Source organism: Ochotona curzoniae, unplaced genomic scaffold (genome assembly GCF_017591425.1).
Source record: "Ochotona curzoniae isolate NIBS_2020 unplaced genomic scaffold, NIBS_Ocur_1.0 contig_883, whole genome shotgun sequence".
Classification (NCBI taxonomy): domain Eukaryota; kingdom Metazoa; phylum Chordata; class Mammalia; order Lagomorpha; family Ochotonidae; genus Ochotona; species Ochotona curzoniae.
In genome coordinates this window covers 22,921,703-22,944,285 of record NW_024466599.1, presented here as the reverse complement: position 1 = coordinate 22,944,285, position 22,583 = coordinate 22,921,703, and the positions used below count along the sequence as shown (strand labels likewise).

General features: G+C 42.1%; 1 protein-coding gene across 1 annotated transcript in view; it reads right to left on the bottom strand.

Moving 5' to 3' along the window:
• TTC27 (tetratricopeptide repeat domain 27) overlaps positions 1-22,583 on the bottom strand; it is a 128,843-nt gene that overhangs the window by 93,139 nt on the left and 13,121 nt on the right. The window contains exons 5-9 of the mRNA XM_040993048.1: positions 21,539-21,641; positions 11,270-11,434; positions 8,488-8,621; positions 6,122-6,234; positions 3,313-3,379 (exon numbers count right to left, since the gene is read on the bottom strand). Coding sequence (XP_040848982.1) covers positions 3,313-3,379; positions 6,122-6,234; positions 8,488-8,621; positions 11,270-11,434; positions 21,539-21,641 — 582 coding nt within the window. The remainder of the gene's footprint in view (positions 1-3,312; positions 3,380-6,121; positions 6,235-8,487; positions 8,622-11,269; positions 11,435-21,538; positions 21,642-22,583) is intronic.

Below are 22,583 nucleotides of genomic sequence, written 5' to 3'. Positions count from 1 at the left end.
TAGAAAGCAAAAGTTCGTTCAATAGAATGTGTAATTTCCAAAAGTCTTACTACTTCCTTCATTTGCAGAAACATCTTGGGTTTTTCAGACAGAAGGCGAGCTGCCAGTATCAATTCACACTTAAACAAACTCTTTGCCAACGAAAACTGAAACACCTGTATGAATTAACTAAATTGTTCCCATTTTCAACAATAAAAGGAAATTAAAAGCATTATGCATGTCACTGGTTTGGCTCATGTGTAAGGAAATAACGCAGCTATCACAGCTAATTTTAAATCATCAAGCCCATATGGCATGAATGGCCCTCTGAGACATGGGGTGTTTTTGCTATGACTCAGTTTTCCTGAGCCATGCAGATAGAGTATCTCAAGAATAGCACCACAAAAAGACAATATTAAACAAAGCTATCATTTTAGCTCAAGTGTCTGATTTTCTGAATTACAATACTTTCCCAACATATCTCAATATGCTGTATCCAGGGACAAAAATTTCTCCCCCCAAAAAAGAGATTTTGCCATTATTCAAGGAGACTGCAGGAGAGTTGACTAAAACTCACCAAAATTCATGACCAATAAGTCATTTGGTTTATTTTACAATTAATAAATATTTATCAAGTGCCAAATAACCATGGTCCTTATCTCTCCAAGTACTTACAATCTGCTGGTGAGAACACTGGAACGTCCACTGTACTTGCTCTTCTGTAACAGAGCAGAATACCTCATCTCTATAGGTTGTAGCCCCAGTTCCAGCCACCCAGTGCTGGCACGGCAGGAAAGCGCATGCTCAGCAAACAGACCATAGTCTTTCTTTCCTGTCTCCTCCTTTGCTTCTATCTCTACAGCCAGTTCCAAAAAGCTCTCCACTCTTTAGGTTGTCCAAAACAGGAACTCTTCCTACAAGGCAGTGACTGGATGGCCTGGCACATCCCGATGATTTGAGTGCACCAGCCACTACTACCGCAGGAGGACTTTCTTACATTTTCTTCAGTTTGTCCTTCAAGACAAGTTTGGAGTGTTGAGGCATGGAATCACTGCCCCTTCTCTCATTCTGCACCAGAGTGAAACAAAACTAGTGACAGAATCAAATACCGTGATACAATGACAGAAATCAGTCCCACTCAGGGTTGTGCTATATTTCATTTATTCTTCTACTTCTGTCTACATTTATTCAGCAACAATTATTTGTAAAGCACTGAAACACTACCAGGTCCTGTAAAATACCCCAAAAGCAGGGATCAGAGTCTTGTAAAGAAAGGACACTTAACTACCTACAGCATAAGCTAAAACAAAACAAACAAACAAAAACCTTGCTAAAAGAGAGGCACAGACAGAAGTTCCAGAGATCTGAAGTGGGATAGCACCGACAACTGATCCTTCTTATCAAATATTTTCAGAGTAACATGTGACACAAACACACCTCAGTATCCACAGGGAATTGGTCCCATGACTCTTAAAGATATCAAAATCATTAGATGCCTGAGTAAAATAGTGTAGCACCTGCATATAACACATTGTAGCTTAGACACAAATGTGAGGGACATAGCTGCTATACAGTATTGCTTAGAGAATGATAAGTAAACAAACTGTAATACTCTATACATATGTAATGCAGATGCATTATTTCAAATATTTTGAGTTGCTGCAGGGCCCTGCCTCAATTGCAGAGGGCCACTGTATACATAAAATTTCTTCTGTGAATCCACGGGCCTCTTCTAATTCATTGTCTCATCCACCTTTGAGTCAGGCACAAAGAAGGAACAGAAGACCGAGAGCTGAAAAGAGGCAGCGATAAAGCCTAATTTGTGCTTTTCCGGCATATTCTAAATGCTTCATTTGAGTGAACAGAAAATGTGGGGAGGGGGATGAGAGAGAGAGAAGGGAAAGAGAAGACGACCACAGTACAGAAGGCAAAGGACACAGGGCTTCCTTCTGAAAAGCCTTCCTCATACGGAAAGTTCTCCCTTTACTGTTTAGCAATTCAAGAGTGAGCCTTTGATGGTGAGGTACTGCCATCAAACAGTTTTTCCCCAAAAACAGATCAGTTCTCAGGTTCTGATTTGAAAGGGATCTGGAGGAGAAAGCAAAGAAGAAAAATGATGCTGTCTCTTGGGAGAGGGATGGGGGAGTAAGAAACTTGAATTGATTATCTTCATTGGAGGACAGGAGGGAACAGCTACCTGCCATGAGGAACAGAGGGAGAATCTCACCAGTACACTGGGCCAAAATTAGGTGAACAAAAGAAAAAAGTCTTCAAGAAGTAAACAAAAATAACCTCACCCACAAGAAATACTTTTTAAAAAAATGTATCGTGTTAGACTGTAAAAAGAGTGTTCTACTGTTTCTTTGGATAACTATGGATTATACATATACCACAATCAGCTGCTTAGAGACCAATCCTAAAATTAGCTACCCTCCCCGCGGGAGACAATCAGTAACATAATTGCAGACATCAGAATAAACCCAAGACTCAAATATTCATCCAGCTCTTCACCACCTGCCACCAACTGCAGCTCAAGGCCACTGCAGGTTCCCCATCACCACACCACACAGGCCTGTGACCAGCACCACCCTCCTAGTGAGAGCTCCCCTGCGTACATCCTCTGAAAAAGCCACCCCACCCCATCCCCACTCCCCATCCTGCTTTGTTTCTCTTTAGCACTTCCCTTAAATAGCAATCTCACTACCTGTATGCTGTTCAGGAAGGGAAAGACCTTGCTTATAGCTGCATTATCAACAATGAGCACCACAGCTTTATACATGCATGTGAATATGCATATTTCAAATATATATATATATAATTTAACAGATATCAGTTGAATAAATAAACGGAAAGTACACAGTAAGATTTCTATGCATTTTCCATTCCCTTTTTCACTCTGCAACAGCCAGGACTGGGTCAGGAGAATCTAGAAGGAGAGAGCCCCATTCAGGCCTGCCACCTGGATGACAAGGACTCGTGCTCTCCTGCTCTGAGCCCTTGTTCATGTAAGCATCACCCTCAGTTTCACGCAAACCAGTGAGACTTCAGTAGCTCTGTCTGTCACTTCGCTTTTTCATTCAACGCAACACAGATTAGCTCCTAGGACAAAACAACGAAATATCTGACCACTGCCCTCAAACCTGGCAAGCATAAAGAAAAGCAGCTACATGTCAGTCAGCAGCAAGACACAGGACTTAGAAATTGAATTTTTTTTCCTCTGTAATCTTAGATCACACTATTTCAACATGAACAATCAATGCAAACAAGAACAAATAATAAAACAAAACATAATTTACAAGGAAACCCCCGGCGAAGGAAAAAGATGTTACTCACTGATGTAAATGCCAGCAGCTCCTCTTCAGTTAATTTATGCACTGGGTTATTCTTTTGGAAATTTGTGCTTTACAATGCAGAAACAAGAAATTAATTATAAAATGCAAGTTGTGCCTGTTAAACCACTATTTAATAAAAAGCAAGGTAAATTTCTATCTTTATATTTGAAGGCATATATTGTGATATTACAGAATTATATACAAATGTAGCTAAGAGTTGGCCCAAGGTAAGAAAAAAAATTCCTAAAATGCTCACAAATGAAATGTAGTTCCTATACTAAATGTCAAAATAATTTACTTTACAAGGAAAATAAGAAATCCAACCTGTGCTATTTCACTAAAAAAATGAAAAGAATTACTCTGTCATCAACTCTTATTTACTAAACACACCAGAAAAAAGAACTATTATAACTACTAGATAGACAAAAATTTTGTAAACTGACGCATAATGTTGAAAGGTTCCCAACATGAAAAAATAGTTTCGGGCCTGGTGCAACAGCTCAATGGCTAAAGCCTCGCCTTGCAACACAGGGACCCCATATGGGCAACACTTAGTTTCCCAGTTCCTCTACATCATCCAGCTCCCTGCCTGTGGCCTGCGAAAGCAGTCAAGGACGGCCCAAAGCCTTGGGACCCTGCACCCGCGTGGGAGACCTGGAAGAAGCTCGTTGATCCTGGTTTCGGGTTGGCTCAGCTGCAGCTGCTGTGGCTGCTTGAAGAGTGAATCAATGGATATAAGATCTTCCTCTCTGTCTCCCTCTGCTCTGTATAAATGTATATCTGACTTTCTAATAAAAATAAATAAATAAATCTTCAGGGTGGGAATTGTGGGAAGGGAAATCCCAGACTATACAGAATACCATAAAATTAAAAATTACAAAGATTTTAAGTAATAAAAATAAATAATTCTTACAAAAGAAAATAGTTTAAGGGGATGGATATGCTAATAACTGATTTAATTATTACATGGTATAGGAGGTACTTACAAAACTTTCTGGAAGAAATAATTAAAATATGTTTATTTTTATATGATGATCTCTTAAAATTCAAACAGTAAAAATATACACATTTCCATGAACTTCTTGAAGACCCCTCAAAAACATGTTTTGAATTATCACAATATGATCTCTTTTAAACAAATAAAAAGGGAATTCAAAACTGAATTCAACAGAACTGCTAGTACATAAGAGGTAAACTGCTAATGAAGTAAACGCTAAAGGAGTTCTGAGCTAAAAAAGTTTTTTTTTCACGTACTCCTTCCCTAAATCACCTATTGTTGACTCACTGCTCTCAATATCATAACTAGAGATATTTACCTTTAACATTCTATCTCTGATGAGAATCAGATATTTATATAATCTAACTTCCCACAAAATACCAGTTATGAAGCTACAAGGAATAATTTTACATTGGAGAGGCCAAACCACAGTACCTTAGGGGTGGGTGTGTGGCCGTAGCATTCGGGATCAGCTGCTGAGGGGCAGTCCCCTCGGCCCCTGCTTCTAACTGTCTGCTGGTGCGCACTCCAGGCTGCTGTGGGTCACGGCTACGGCTGCCTGCCATCCATGCAGAACACCTGCATTGGGTTCTCAGCTGCCAACTTTGCCCTAATCTAGCCCAGCCCGGTCTTGCAGGGATTCAGGAAGTGACCCAGAAGATGGGAGGCTGCCCTCTCTGTCTTTGCACAAGAATAAAAATAAATTTCCACTTCAATTGTGTGAACAAAGTTAACAGTACCAATACTAGGAAAAAAACAAGATTATGTTCCATGTCCTAGAAGCCAATGAGAAATAGAACACTTATTTTCTCTCGTTTTCCTGCTAACAATGCATACGGTAAATATAATCACCAAGAGAAAAAAAATGGCTTGTAAATTTCAAATACAAACATCATGAAAGCAAAATAAACATGAGTAACAATTCTAGACTGCTAGAGACTAATAAATAAGACATGAAAATTCAATGCAACACGTATGATCTGAACTGGATCTTTTGTTCTAAAGCAGATTGTCTGCACAACTGGCAAAATATAAAAGAGGTCTGAGAATTAAGACATAGCAAAAATTACACTGTTCATTTTCTGATTTTGATAGTTGTTCCATGGCCATATGTATAAAATAGTATTGAAACCACTAACGTGCTCAGGGATGAAGATAGAAAGCGTGGGAAAAACTCAAAAGTTCTTTGTGCTGCCCTGCCCTTGCAACATTTTAAAACTGTTTTTTAAAATCTATTAAAAATCATTCTATTTTGATATGTAAATATCCTCAAGGGTAAAAATAGTTATTCTCATCTATCCTTAGCAGTTTAATAACAATCTACTCTGGGCTAGGCATTTGGATTAAGATGTGAGATGCCAAGTAGAGTATTGGCATTCTATACTGGAGCATTAGGGTTTGATTCTCAGCAGAAGGCTCACATAACTAGTGCTTCACTCCCAGGCTTGTGGCCATGAAGGGAGTGAACAGCAGATGGCACCTCTTTTTCTTACTCTGGACTTCAATCAGAGAGAGAGAGAGACAGAGAGAGAGAGAGAATGTGTGTGCATCACTGCCTTTCAAAGAAATAAGGAACAATTCACTAAAACAAAAGAAAAATCCAATCTACTCTTAGCTAAGACTAACCAATGAAATTTCCTTTATAAAGGAAAGAAAATTGTGTACATCAATCCACAGGAAATTCCTACTCGGCTGCCCAAGAATTCCCTTCATATCTATTACAAAATTCCCTGTTCATCCAGAACCTTTAAGACTTCTAAAAGTGCAGGTGGACGAACGTGCAAGGTGATCAAGTAGTCCAGGCTTCACTTACCAGACTCCAAGGATTACAGCCAGCTCCTCAGCACACAGCGCAGGCATCTGAAACTGCTCACTATCGGCTAACTTGATCTCATTCAGAACAGTATCATCATTGAGCTCAAGATTCTGGCAGGACACAAAGGAGAATATTTAGACCAAAACTTAAATCTGAGTCATTCAAATGAATGATACATAACAGATTGCCCAGGAGGATAAAGATAAGCCACCTTTTAGGGTCTTTACAATGTCTACTAAGACCAATGGGTCAATGGTGGGAACATATCTCGACACAATTTACCTTGCAGAAATGGAAGATGTCCCCTCTACTTCTGAACAATGCACTGACACCGGCAATAAAAAGGAGAAATATTTCATTAAGCCTATTATAGAAAAGCCCCTGTGAGGACTTGCTTTGTGGTACAGCAAATTGAGCAACCACTAGTAAAAAAAAAGCTTTTAAAAAAAGGTTTATTGGGCCTGGTGCAAGGGTGCTGGTTTGTGTCTTGGTTCCTCACTTCCCTTCCAGATCCCTGGTTGTGGCCGAGAAAGCAGTGGAGGACAGCTCAAAGCCTTGGGACCCTACATCTGCATGGGAGACCTGAAGGAAGCTCCTGTCTCCTGGATTTGGATCAGCTCAGCTCCGGCCATCATGGCCACTTGCGGAGTGAACCAGCAGACAGATCCTTCTCTCTGAAAATCTGTCTGTCCAATAAAAACAAAATATATCTTAAGAAAAAAAAAAAAGAAGAAGAAGAAGAAGAAAGAAAAAGCAATGGCACAAGCCCAGGAGATGGGCACCGTCCCTTCCATGGCCTTCTGGGTATTCCTCGCTCTTACTATTCCTCAGATTAACCTCTGACACCTTCCCTCCACATTACCCTCAGAATACAATAGGATTCTAGTGTTCCACAAATACACGTGCAGCCTCTGGCAAGGAGTGCAGCAAAACAGAGGCTTGAGGCAAAAATGAAGGTCAGGAGTACAGGAGATAATAACGTATGAATGCCAATGGCATCCATGAACATGACTACAGAGATTTTTAGAGCCCAGCATGATGGCTGAGTGGCTAAATCCTTGCCTTGCACAAACCAGGATTTCATATGGACGTTAGTTCACATCCCAGCTGCCCCACTTGCCATCCAGCTCCCTGCTTATGGCCTGGGAAAGCAGTACAGGACTGCTCAAAGCCTTGGGACCTGCACCCATGTGGGAGACCTGGAAGAGACTCATGGGACTTAGCTCTGGGCTTCAGATTGGCTCAGCTCTGGCTACTAAAGGCACTTGGGAAGAGAACCAGTAGACATAATATCTTTATGCATATCTCCTCTCTATAAATCTGCTTTTCTTTTTTTTTTTAAAGATTCATTTTTGTTGCAAAGTCATAATTACACAGAGAGGAGAAAAGACAGAGATGAATATCTTCCGTCCAATGATTCACTCCCCAAGTGACCTCAACGGCTCATGCTATGCCTATCCGAAGTCAGGAGCCAGGAACCTCCTCCAGGTCTCCCACACAGGCTTTGGACCATCCTCAACTGCTTTCCCAGGTCACAAGCAGGGAGCTGGATGGGAAGTGGAACTGCCAGGATTAGAACCGGCGCCCATATGGAATGCTGGCACGTACAAGGAGAGGACTTTAGCCATTAGGCCATGGCACTGGGCCCAAAGATCATCCTTTTTAATATCTATAGAAGAAACTCAAGAAATTTCAATTCCATGAATGTTCAAAAAATATCTACAGAAGACAAAAATGGTACCAGCCAGGAAAATCAGTTTGTTGGAGTTAGCACTGTGGCACAAAAGGTTAAAGTATCAACTGCATTACCAGCATCCAATTCGCACTCAGGTTCAAGTTCTACTGCTCCACTTCCCTTCCAGATTCAAGCAAATGCACTTGGCAAGGGAATGGAAGCTGAAACAAGCACTTGGGCCTCCGCCACGCACAGGGAAGTCTTGGATGGAGTTCCGGGCTCCAGGATTCAGCTCAGCCCAGCCTCAGCTGTTGTGGTCTTTGGGGAATTGTCTCAACAAATGGAAAATTTCTCTCTCCTCTTATGTCTCTCTCACTCTTATCTATAATTCTGCCCTTCAAGTAAACCAATCTTGTTAAAAAATTGTTTGCCATATCTTTATTTCTTCAAGGGGTAATAACTGCATCACCAATTGACATTTATTGCATTCTAGAAAGAAAGAAGACATGATCTCTAGTTAGGAGGGAAAAAATCAAAAGGGCTTAAGCATGGGGTCTTCCTTCCCCAAAGTCTCAAGAAAGGAGAAACAAATCTCTCCCCATGCCGTTCGATGTTTCCCTGGTGCTCAGTCACTGAAAATGGAAAAGTTGGATGTTAACTGACTTCAGTAACTTATACTCCTACTTGCCTTAGTCAAGTGTTCCTGAGGAGTAGGCACCGGACTGAATTCATGGTAGGAAGGAACATCCCCATCCCTTTTCACGTCTAGAATCAGTTGAGCTACATAATTTTCCTGGAATCGTGTCCTTTTCCCCAAAGCACCTTGAAAAAAATCAAATTATATTGATAGATGTGTTAATTAGATCTACAGGAAAAGTAATACCTTCTCAGAGTCTTAGAATTTACAAGGTGTTTTTGTCCATTTCACATACAAGAAACCTGAAGTCCACTGATGTTAAAATGGCATAAAATCATCAAGGCATCAAACAAAACCAGGACTCCCCTCCAGATTTCTGACATTAGATTCCACACATTCATCTGTTATCAACTATCTCCTTCCTCAAATAAATAAATAAATAAATACCAACTCACTAAGTTTTTTCAGGTAGAAAAACCAGCCATTACATTTATATCAAAGATTAAAACCATTCTCTGGAGCTACCGTTTAACAAACTAAGTTAACTCCTCCAATACTCGCATCCATATGGATGCCAATTCAGTTTAAGTCCCAGCTGCTCTACTTCTCACCCAGCCCTCTGCTAATGGCCTGAGAAAAGCAGCAGAAGATGGCCCAAATCCTTTGACCCTTATAACCATGTGGGATACCTGTCTCAGGTTTCCGGCTGCTCCTGGTCTGGTGTGGTCCAGGCCCAGCAATTGTGGCCATTTGGAGAGTGAATCAAATTAGACAGCTCTCTGTCTCTCTCTTCCTGTATCTCCTAACTCTCTTTCTCTCACTCTCTCTCTCTCTCTCTGTAACTCTGCTTTTCAAATCAATCCTTAAAAACAAACAAACAAATAAAGTTGTGAGATAGTCAGGGTCTTCAGGCACAGAGCCTAGGACACTGTTTTCCTCTAACACCATCGTAACATTTTCCCTCAGTCTCTGAAATAACTGAATCCAAACTACTTAACGAGAAGTAAAAGCTCAACACCTATTGTGCGGAAAGACCAGGCCCAAAAGTCTGGCTGTTAATCTATGATGGGTTCCGTCCCAATCCCTCTCTCACCATTTTGAACATGTTACATTAAACACAGCCCTGAAGGAGTTTAATATCGCTTTGTTTTCCACAGTAAGTCCACAGCTGAATAGAAAAAAGAACAACCTGATTGTCATTTATATTTGTAAGCCTCACATATATATTTTTAACTTCTTAACCCCTGAAATGGAGGGGAAAAATGAAGGATTACCTAGTAAATATACCAGCAACGATGAATATACTGAGAACTGTGCTCTTACTTTTTAATACAGTACTAAAATAAGTCTCCTAGGACCAAAATAATTAAAAACACAATCCCTGAAACTAACCTCACAAGTTATATTGTATGTAAGTATATTTTCAAATATAGAAAAGAATCCAACATACACATGGCATTGTTCCAAAACTTATAAGCTGAATATTAAATAATTCTTCTCATACAAATAATGTAATAAAAGGTGGCTAAGACCCCAGACCAGACAGAGAGCCATATTTAACTCACACTATATGTACAGGATTTTACTGCTAGCACTAGTCCAACAAAAAGCATAGAATTAAGGAGCTAATAATAGGTCTCAGAGAGAATCTAGAACCAGCCCAAGCAGGACAGATAAGGTCAATCACTTCAACAATCAAAGATCGTCACATCCCAGAATGCTCAGTCCAAGATAAACAGTTATAAGGGCCGTGGTCCCCTGATGATGTCACACTTTCATTAACTTATGCAATGTCAATTATAGTGTGAGCCATCAGCGTGAGCAGTATGACAAAAGAAAATGATATTTTGTATTCTGTATTCAGAAGAATCATTGGAGAAATTCTGTAAATCATTTCTTTACTCAATAAACATTTGAGGGAACAACAATGTGGCCTGGCTGTTAAAGGCGCCACCTGCGATGTCACTGCGGCCCAACTGCTCTACTTCTAATCCAGCTCCCAGCTAACCCACCTGGTAACAGAGCAGAGGATGGCCCAGTTGCTTGGGTCCCTAGACACCATGTGGGAAGCCCAGGAGAAGCTCCTGGATCCTGGCTTCGTACCAGTCCAGCTCCACCCACTGCAGCTATCTTCAGTCAAACCAGGAGATGGGAGATTTCTCTACTTTTTGTCTCCCCCTCTCTCTAAAAACTCTTTCAAATAAACAAATCTTTAAAAAAATAAAATAAATATTTGAGCATACATTATATGACCGTATTTTGAAGCACTGAAGAAACATCAAGTAAACAAGGCACAATTGGGGAAATTCTAGGAAGGATACTCAGATCTCATTATTTACTCCTGATTCCAACTTGCGGCCAATGGACATCCGGGGCAGCAGCAGTGGCTCTGGTAACAGGAGAGCTGGCCCCCACTCCCGTCTCCTGGCATTGGTGTGGCCCAGGTCAAGCTGTTGTAGCCATCCAGGAAATGAACCAGCGTACAGCACGCTTGCTCAAGCTCTCCTTCCTCTCTTTTTTTGCCTTTATTTTTCTCAAATAAAGTAACAACAACACAAAAAATACATATGTATATTTTTAATTCTGCTCTCAAGTAACATCAAATGGCGAAAGTTTCTAGAATGCCTAGATTTCGTCTTCTACTAACAGATGTCACTAAAATGCATAATTTCACATTTACTCTGAAAGCATGGATTTTTAACTAAAATCCTCAAAATCTATTTTTATAGAGAGAATTGGATAAAGCAAATTCAATGTCAGCATAAAACACAATCTGCTAATACATTTGTTATTTTATCCTAAAAAAAATTACACACAAAAACTGGTGTCTTACCTGTCAAATTAATTTGTAAGTTGCCAATGTCTTTAGCAATATTGAACTGATCTTTCGCTTTTTTGTACTCATAATAATACAAAAATATATATGCACTTTCTAGATGGAATTGAATAGCCAAACATCGACCAGCGTCACCTGCAAACAGATTCTCTAGTTTCATCACTGCAAGATAAAAGATATTAAAAAGCCATGATGAGAAAAAAATATATTAATGAATAAAATGTTAAAGCTGGTAATATATAAAGCACATCTTATATCACTACTTTTAAGAGTTTTAAATGTAGAAAAGAAGATAAAGACAATAATGCTTAACAATTCTCACTCTCTTGACTCCAAAAACAAGGCTGAATACATATGTTATCTTTCATTCCACAAAGCCCAAGGACATCTAATTGATAACCCTGCTGTTAGAGTACCCGTCTAAATCATGTCACTAAAAACTGACAACAGGGGTCGGCACTGTAGTGTAGTGGGTAAACACACTGCCTGCAGTGCAGGCACCCTATATGAGTCCTGGCTGTTGCATTTCCAATCTAGCTCCTCCTAAGGCACCTGGGAGAGCAGTGGAAGATGGCCCAAAAGTTTGGGCTCTTGTACCCATGTGGGAAACCTGTAGAAAGGGCCTGGCTTCCAGGGCTCAGCTCCATCTGGGGAGGGAACCAGCAGACGGCAGATCTCTCTGTGTCCCTCCCCTTCTCTTTGCGTTCAAATAAGTAGATAAATCTTTAAAAAAAAAAAAAAGAAGAAGAAGAATGGTAACAGAACGTGCTGATACAATGTACCAAATAGGTCTGTAAGAGTTAAACTGCAGAAAATCTACAGCTTCTGTATTAGAGAATGCAGAATTTTTCCCTTAAAGAGAGAAATTAAAGAATAGGGCTGGACATCACAGGTAAAGCCACTGCCTGTGATGCCAGTATGTCCCACGGTCCACGGTTTGAGTCCTAGATGCTCCACTTCCACTTCAAGTCTCTGCTAATGGCCAGAGAGAAGCAGCGGATGATGGTCCAGCTGCTCGGGTCCTTCGTCTAGAATGGGGATCCAGTTGGAGCTCCTGGCTTTGACCTGGCCCAGCCCTGACCATTGTGGAAATCTGGGCAACGAATCTGTGGATAGAGTATTTCTCTCTGTCTCTCTCTGATATAATTTCATATTTATGTAAGTCATTCTGAACACAATTTAATAAATATTGGCTTGACAGATTCTAATTTATTTCTCAAATAGCTAAGATATGAGTATAATAACCTAGAAGCAGCAACTGAAATGAAATGGTTTCTGAAAGCTATGCATTATAAAGGGATTGCTTGACAAACTAAGGTATATGATCTCATCCAGCTAATCCCTTCACAAAGAATTCTCGGATGAACCACCCCTCCCCAACGCTTCCCGAAACACACTGGTCAACGTTCCACAAAGCAGGCCACAAGGACAACTGCATAATGAATGAAAGAAAAATACTCTTTCAAAGTGTAAAGACTGATGATCATTCTTTCATGATTAAAGCTAAAGCGCATAATTAATATCTATTCTGCATGGAACTCAGCATTTGATATTGTATTTTTAAACTCTCAGAATGTCTTTGAATTAATATTAACTTCATTTGATTCACTAAAACCTGAGTGGTCAGCTCCACTAAATAGCAATGTCTACCGTTAGGTGTGTATTTTATCTGGACTTCATCTTATATTCTGCACCTGCACTTCTCACCTTATGTATTCAGAGGGAATAAAACAGGGGGAAAGATACTGAGATTTTGCTTTAAAAATCACCTTAACCTTGAGGTTCCAGTAGCATGACTGGCTATTCCCCCCAAGAGAAATGCCTAAAAAATGAGATTCCAAAAGTTTAGTATAATTTTAAGTAGATCATTATTCTGGCAACACAAGAAAGAAACCCTCAGGACGTCTCCCTCTCTTGGTCTTTTCACAAGACACCCACCTCCCAGCTACACCCTTATTTCTTTTCACATTCATTTCTTCACTTTGCAAACAAAACTTCTTCTCAGTTTGCAGTCAGAAAAAGGAAAGAAAAAGAAATCATCACACGGGGCCAGCATGGTGACACAGTAGACGAGGCTTCCACCTGCAGTGCCAGAGCATTCCACATGCGCGACAGTTGTGGCTGTTCCACTTCTAATCTAGCTTTCTGCTAAATGGCCTGGGAAAGCAGGGGACAGCTCAAGGCCAACAGTACCTGTACACACATGGGAGATGCAGAAGAAGCTCCTGGCTCCTAGCTTCAGATTGGCTGAGCCCTTGCCAGTTTAACCGTTTGAGGACCGACTTCCAAGTAAAAAATAAAAATAAAGAAAATATTTAAAAGCAAATAAATAAATAATCACATATTGGAATAGCACTTAGCTATAAGAAGTAAGGACTTTCAGGATATATAGTAAGTCAACTATCAAACAACACAAGGCAACAGCATATCAAAAAGTTAGTGAAGGGCCCGGTGCTGTAGCCTCATGGCTGAAGTTCCCGCCTTGCACCTGCTGGGAACCCATATGGGCACCAGTTTGTGTCCCAGCTGTTCTACTTCTCATTCAGCTCTCTGCTCGTGGCCTGGGAAAGTAGTAGAAGATGGCCCAAAGCCTTGGGATCCTGTACCCATGTGGGAGACCCAAAAAAGGCTCCTGGCTCCTGGCTTTGGATCAGCTCAGCTCCAGTCATCACAGCCACTTAGAGAGTGAACCAGCCAACACAGGATCTTTCTGTCTCTCCTTCTCTTTAAAAGAAAGTTAGCAAAAAATACATATTATAGAACAAAATATGCATGGATTTCTAAATTTTTCGGACCACATAAACTTACCCTTTTATGTTTTCACACATACTTAGTAAATGTCATCTTAAAAAAAATGTACTTTCTTTCACTCTGTAATTCTGAATTACAAATAAAAAAACTTTTAAGTATTTTTTAAAGAATTTATTTTGATTTAAGAGGCAGCGTTACACAGAGAGGAGAGAGAAAGGACTGCAGTGTTCGCCCAGGCTGGCAACAAGAACAAACTGACAGAAGTAGGGCTGGTAGTTTGACCTCAGACTCCGTCAGTATGCTTATGACGCACGGGGCTCACGCAGAGAGCTTGGCCCTGGGAACCGACAGGGGCCACATCTCCACGCTCTCTGAGCCTGGGGCCTCATGGATCTGACCGGCACGTTCAACAGAGCCAGGGTAGGGACAAATACATACATGTGCCAAAGCCAAAAGTGCCCACACGGGTGAGGTTAGAGTCTTTTCATTGCAAGAAAGACAAGTTACAAATATGAAAGATCAGATTTCTTTGACAGATCTAGACTGGATGAAATTAAAGGAATATGACAACCAAATAAAACACAATGCTGCACTGGATCATTTTGCAATCAGGGACATTTTGGGGACAACAAGCAAATTCTGTGACCAATAATGTGTATCAATGTTGATTTCTTAATTTGATGGCTATATTATAGCTGATTAGGAAAAAGTCTTTGTAGGAAAATCACAGTAAGTATTTACGACAGAAGAAACATTATGTCACCAATTATCACTAAATTGTTGCTCTCCTTATAAGTTTTCTGGAAGTTTCCAAGTGGACTTTTGCAGCCAAGTGTCTACTATACTGGCAGTACAGCACTGCTTAGCAGAAACAACAGTTGTAAGTTACGGAAGAAAAAGAGTGTTTTAAAATCTTTCCTCCCTCCTTTTCTCCCTCCTTTCCTCTCTCTTTCTTTCTTTTGACAAGAGTTCCAGACAACTAGTTCATTCCTCAAATGCCTGCAAGGTCAGGGGGGAGCCAGTGCTGAGAAGTTAATCCATCACTCCCCTGCCAGTGTAGGCACTCAAGCCCTGGAGTCAACAGGTGCTGCCCTTGCGTCTGTCATTAGCAGGCAGTCAGAGCTGAGCACCTTGCTAACTACTAGACCAAACACATGCCTCCTTCAACAATTTTAATAAGAAAAAGAAACAATTTACAGCAACTGTGAATCCTAACAACTCTCAAATTCTCCAAGTGTCTAAGAGAGACAGCAAAGACACGAAGATTCCCACATGCCATGTCAAAGCGTCAGACTGTGAGCTCAGCTCTGCACCCAATTCCAGCTTCCAGCCAATGTATACCTGGGAAAACAACAGTGATGGTTCAGATGGGACACTTAACATGGGACAGCTGATACTTACATTGGACAGCTGGATTGAGTTCTCCCACCTGGCTTCAGCTTTGCCTGGTTCCAGCCACTGTGGGCATTTGGGAAGTAAACCAGCACATAGGAGCTCCCACTAAATGCCTTTGTCTCTCTGCCTGCCGCTCTCTCATTCTCTCCTCTCTCTTTTTGTCCCCTTTCCCATGCCCCAAAGTCTCTCCCTTTCTTTGTGCCTCTGAAATAAACTTAAAATATAAAAGTATCCAAGAAAATACAAAATAACATTTTGAGACACAAATATCCAACAAGTCAAGCAGAAGAAAGGATGTGAGGCTAGGCTGTCTGGCTGTCTATCTATATTTCTCTATTAAAGATGTATCCTTTATTGGGAAGTCAGATTTATAGAGAAAAGGAGAGACAGAGAGAAGGACCTCCCATCCGCTACTTAGCTCCCCAAGTGGCTGCAACGGCCAGAGCTGAGCTAGTCTGAAGCTGGGACCCAAAAACTTCTTCCCACACAGGTGCAGGGTCCCAAGGATTTGGGCTGTCCTCTATTGTTTCCCAGGCCACAAACAGGGAGCTGGGTGGGAAGTGGAGCAGCTGGGATATGAGCCGGTGTGCACATGGGATCCCGGCACATACAAGGCAAGGATTTTAGCCACTAAGCTAAAATTTTACCACACTGGGCCCTGGGCTATATTTTTTTAAACCACATAATTTTAAACTTGGAAAGGATTCAGATTATTTTACAAAGAAGAAAATACTGGCTGGAAGACAAATGAGTTCTCTGAAGCCTCACGGGGGATTGGTAACAGAGCAGGAACTTAATGCCAGATTTAAAATACTATGTCCTAATTAACCACACACTTTAAACAGGGGTCTTACTGTAAGACCTTAAAACAAAAATATTTTTAAAAAGGATATTATATCCACTATCACGCCATCTTAAGCTCATTCTCATAGAGCTACTTTGAGAAATAAACGAGATGGAACATTTAAAGACAGTGCATCACCATGCACAGACACTGCAGAAATATGAGTTGTGCTGTCACTGTTGGTTACTAGAGTTCTGCCCTACTGACCAACGTGGAGAAATTACAGGGAAAGAGTGAGCAAGCCCTGGAGTCAGACACTCCAGATGGTGGCTCTGTTCCTGGGCAATGTCTCAGAGTCCCAATTCTTTGCAAAATTAATTAGCTAGACAAGACAATCTCTAAAACACCTTTCCAAATTTCGGATTACAGAGCAGGATAAGAGCTGAAGGAATGCCAAAGAGAAGACACAGTTCCCTTAGGGAAGAACTGTAAGATTTCAACACTGGCTACAGGTACAATGGAAATTAGGAACACCAAGTTTTGACTCGCATACAAATGAAAAGAGGGGCAAATGAATGCGAGAGACAGATATTTATTATTTTAATAAGTCTGTAGGTCCTTCATGGATACTAGAATTTGTGATCACTCCCAAAAACATCAATGAGTGCATGTAAAACCTGTATTGAGGGACAAGCAGTCAGCCCAGCAGTTAGATCCCTGTTGCGCCCACCTACACCAGAGCTGCCCGGGTACTACTCCTGGCTGAGCCCCTCACACTGGCCTCCTATTCACGTAGACCCTGGGAGGCTGTGACCACGGCTCAGGGAACCAAGTGCCAGCTCTCCACAGGGGGGCCGTGGGTCAGTGTGGCCTGGCCCAATCCTAGCTAAAGCTCTGGGCAGTGAACTGGCAGAGGGCAGTTCTCTCTCGATTCACTTACTTCCTCTCTTACTCTATACTGTCCAATTAAATTTTTTAAAATAAATTTATTCGAAAACTACATTTCTATGTAAATTATGGATACATCATACTTAGTATATTCAATCATCTCCAGCCCAACGTATCAAATTTGTGGAGAAAAAAAGACATACACCATCAGTCACAAGGGATTAATCTCTGGAACAGCTCTCAGTGAAGAAATAAACTTACTCCACAGCCACAGGGCTGCCTGTACATATCACAGCCAAACTTTGGAGGGGAATATTTTCACCTGTGTTCTCACAGGCTTCCTGACTTGACTTTCAGATAACTGTTACATCCCATGCACTTACAGGAACATGTGTTCCCGGCAACACACTGCTGTGAGCCTTTACTTAGTCCTGAGACAGCTGTGGCTCCCCTCACCGTGACTATCAAAACACATTAGACTGCGCTGAGGAACGCATTTGTCAAGATTGTAACCCACTCCCTTCACAGATGTGATCATCCCAGCCAAGATGCGCTGACATTCTGACGGGCTATATTCCACCTGGCCTATGGAACATCCCTGGACAGAACCATAAGGATCACAACTGGCCACAAAGCCCTTCGATTAGTTTCCACAGAAAGAAAACGATTTTGGCAACTTTGTGAGCATCCTTCAAGGGCAACATTTCAAATATGATATCTTTCTCTGGACACTTAGCAGTATTTTTCAGTTAAACTGGTCAGCATTAGGGTCAAGCTGCAGAATGAAACGCTTTTAAAATTATTTATGAAAGATTACAATTTAGCCAAAATGTCTAATTATGTCTGGTCACTAATTTATGATTAGATAAAAATGAAGAATGTAGTTGAATAGGCTATAAGAGCAAGATAAAAAGCTCTTGATCACAAGGAAAAGCAAATGACATACTGAAATACAGTGCAGAAAAGAACTGTAGTCTTTTGGGGAATGAGTCACTTAAAGTCACATTTTCTAGATATATGAGCTAACTTTCTGTTGTAGCATTTAATTTTAACTCTGCCATTAGAACTCTTTAACACATACCATGTAGTTTCTACTATTAAAAAAAAAACACACACACACATAAGCTGGAGCGGGTCCGGAAGCTCATTCTCCACGTATGGCGCCAGCATGCCATATGGGCACCAGTTTGTGTCCCGGCTGCTCCAGTTCTAATCAAGCTCCCTGCCTGTGGTCTGGGAAAGAAGCAGAGAAGCTCGAAGCCTTGGGAGCCTGCATCCACCTGGGACAACTGAGAAGCTCCTGGCTCCTGCCTCTGGGATGGCTCAGCTCCGGCCACTGCAGCCATGTGCAGGTGAACCAGCAGAAGGAGGATCTTCCTCTCTTGTTTCTTCTTCTCTGTAAATTTGCCTCTCAAGTAAAAATAAAGTAAACCTTAAAAAAAACACATGGGCAATGTTTTTTCTCTTCTTATTAATTAAGGGTAATCATCACTATCACTGATTGTGGTAAAGATGTGGACATAAATGCAGTTATACAATACAGCATTATACAGAATTAAGGGAACAAATATCTTTCTGTAAAGCAACTGCATTAAATTTTATTTCCTTGAAAAATAAACACCTAGTGACATTTTATTTCTTGGTCATGTATATATAACTACTGTGCAATAAAAAGGAACAATCTTTACACAAAATTAAATATTTGCAGGAGGGGCCAGCATAGTCACACACTGGGTAAAGCCATCTCGTGGAACACAGGATTCCAGCACACCATGTGGATACCGGCTCATGTTCCAATTGCTCCACTTCTCATCCAGCTCCCTGCTAAAGGGCTGCAAATGCAGTAGGAGATAGCCCAACTGCTCAGGCCCCTCTCCCCACACGGCTGACTGGTAAGAAGTTCCTGACTTTGGGCCCAGCGCCGTGGCCTAGCGGCTAAAGTCCTCACCTTGAACACGCCAGCAACCCACACAGGCGCCGGTTCTAATCCTGGCAGCTCCACTTCCCAACCAGCTCCTTGCTTGTGGCCTGGGAAAGCAGGCGAGGACAACCCAAAGCTTTGGGACCCTGCACCCGTGTGGAAGACCCGGAAGAGGACCTGGGCTCCTGGCTCCGGATCAGCACAGCACCAGCCGTTTTGGCCACTTGGGGAGTGAATCATCGGACGGAAGCTACAGAAACTCTTCCTCTCTGTCTCTCCTCCTCTCTGTATATCTGATTTTGCAATAAAAATAAATAAATCTTAATTTAAAAAAAGAAGTAGTTCCTGACTTCGTTGGGGGCAGGCCTGCCAGCACGAACTGGAACTAGGGGCAGACCAGGCGAGCCCAGTTGCAACACCCACCAGTGAATGCTGAGGTGAGGCAGGCCATGCCAGACTAGGCTGCAGCATCCACCAACACACATAAAACCCAGCAGGAGAGGGGCATGCCCAGTAGGGGGACTGCGGGGGCTCCTCTGCTGGGCCACTGCTCCTGTGGTTGAGTGTGAGAGATGAGACCAGGCTGGGCAGGGCTACAAAACCTGTTGCATTCAGGGCCTGGCACGACGCAAGTGGTTAAGGTCCTCGCCTTACACGCCCGGGATCCCATATGGGCGCTGGTTCTAGTCCCGGCAGCCCCACTTCCCTTCCAGCTCCCTGCCTGTGGCCCGTGAGAGCAGTCGAGGATGGCCCAAAGCTTTGGGAGCCTGCACCCACGTGGGAGACCCGGAAGAGGCTCCTGGCTTCGGATCGGCATAGTATCGGCCGTTGTGCTCACTTGGGGAGTGAATCATCGGACGGAAGATCTTCCTCTCTGTCTCTCCTCTCTGTATATCCGCCTTTCCAATAAAAATATAATAAAAATTTTTTTTAAAAATTAAAAAAAAAACCTGTTGGCCTGTATGTGAGCTCCGTTAGGGGGAGAGCCAGCTGGACAAGGCAACCATATCCATTGGTGCATGAGCCACAGTAAGTGCAGGCTGGTCGGGCTTTGCTAAAGCATCAGCTAGAACTTTAGGCTGGTCGGGCTTTGCTGCAGCATCAGCTAGCAGGTGCTAGAACTGGGGGAAAGTCACATCAGGCTAGACCTAAGAACTGCCTAGAATGCGCAAGATCCAGTGCTGAGATGAGCAAATTAGGGAAATTATGAGCACCCTTCTGATGGTTTCCAGCTTCTACCCATGAGCACTGGACCCAGGGCTAGGGGGCACCTAGTGGGAATTAAAGGGGGTTGCTTCAACTGTGCTGCAGCACCCACAGATATGCATGAAGAGAAGGCCTACAGCAGGCTGGGTTAGGCTAGGCCACAGTATCCATCTACTGACTAATGGTTGGTATAGCTTACAGACCAAACCCGACCCTGCACTGGCTGGTGCACAAAGGAGTCAAATCTGAGGTCATCCCAGGGGAGATTTCTTGGAGGACTCCCAGACTATATTGCTGGACTCAAACCCCAACCACAGGGAAAAATTACAAGGCACATGGTCCAACCTTGGAGAGCATGTATCAGGACTGGGCCTCCTCACAGCTGATGCCTCTACAGTAGACAGCATGCCCAGATGCACAAGGGGGACATGATGGCCAGCTCAGCTAGGCCAGCAGAGCATATCAACCGCCTCATCAGAGAATGGAAAACAGAACAGACTGCACAACTCTCCAGGCCAAACTTTGCAGCAAATGTCTGGGGTCTGTGGATGCACTAAGGTGGATTGGTCACTCCAATCTTGGACAATCCTGGGAAGATTTTCTCAGCCCTGATGAGGAAAGTTGATAATGTCTCAGAAATACAAAAACTACTCAAGTAACACCCTTGGAACACTCTTCCCCATGCTGGGATCTCAAAGGCGTCATCAAATCACCATCCCCCACCCCTGGGTACTGATGCAGTTTGATAGCAGAGACCCTCCCTCCTCCCACACCTTGCCACCTCAACAGCCGACAGATACAGGAGAGGAAGGAAAAAATGGAAACATTTATCCCATCCACCTTCCCTTGACCTGCTCATCTTAATCAGAGGTCAACATGCACATGCATCTCTCAACTAGGTAAACAATATTAAAAATTAAATTAAAAAAAAAAAAAAAAAGATCGACAAGGACAAGTATTCCCAGTTACAGGCACTGCTTCTTAGAGGCAACAATTTTCATCTAAAAAACTTCTACAAAGTAAAATCTCACTGTGTTCTGGTATTTTTCATGAAACACAAAGCAAACATTTACTACTTCCTAGACAATGTGCGAAGTAGAAACAAGTTTAAAAGAAAATTCCAGTCCTCAAAGAGCTTACAACCTAGAGTTGTCTACAGCCTTGTAAAAATATATATGGTTTGATAATCTAAATTTGTTTGTAAAACTTTTCTGTAATCCAAAAACTAACCCAAACACTTTTCACAGAAAGATAAAAAGAAAATAGAACAGAGTTCCACAGCCATAGCCAGGAAAGCTCTGCCACTGCCACTGCCACATACCTCGACCAATGCAGTCCTCAGCCAGAGCAAAGAGCTGCGGCGAGCGCTCCTCAAGCAGCTGCTGGTGAATAGCCACACACCGCAGAGTCCACCACGGCAAGCTCTAGGGGAAAAGCACCAGGCAAGTGAAAATAAGAAATTCTTGGCAAAAAAAAGTTTTACTTTAACTGAGATCCATTTTCTAAACTGCTTGCTATTCACGAATTTAAACTTAGTCTTACCTATCCACTACCTATCCACTGCTACGTTTTCAATGGTAAAAAAAAAAATCCATTTCCACATCTTCATAAGTGTAACATCTCACGCCCACTCTCCCACAAGTGACAGGTTCAGGTATTTGGTCCCTGACACCCAAGTGGAAGACTTGGACGTGGAAGACCCACCTGGCGATCCGGGTGCCAGCTTCAGACTGCTGCAGGCACTTGCAAAGGAATGAAGAAATGGACAGAGCTTTATTTATTTTGTTTTTTACTCTGTCACTCTGCTTTTAAAATAAGGAAAACTAAAATAAAAGCCATTCTAGTACAGCCACTTCCAAACCCTCTGGCTTCTCGGAGAGCTGCTGACGGAGGCATTAACTCTCTTCTCCCTTCTTCAATTAATTAACAATTAGTAAGTAGAATGAGATCGAGATAAAGATAGCTCACTCCACAAATGCCTGCAACAGCAGGATGGAGCCAAACCGAAGCCAGGGCCCAGAACTGCCTTAGGGTCTCTCACAGGGTGATACACATCCACTGACATGAGGCATCACCACCTGCTCTTTCCCGGGATGCAGAGCATCAGAAGCAGAAGCAGGACTTGAACCTGTAATACTGCAGGCACCCCAAGTGATGCTTCATTTACAATACCACAGTACTCACCTCTCTAAACCAAAGCCAATCTCTCAACTTACAGGCGTGGAGAGGAAAGTAATTAAGCAATACATAGCAATTATACAACTAGTCACAGAAGTATTGTATATGTTAAATATTTCAAACCAACACATAAACATTGGAAGATTTCGTGCAAAATTCAGATTTACAACTTGTGACAACATGGAAGT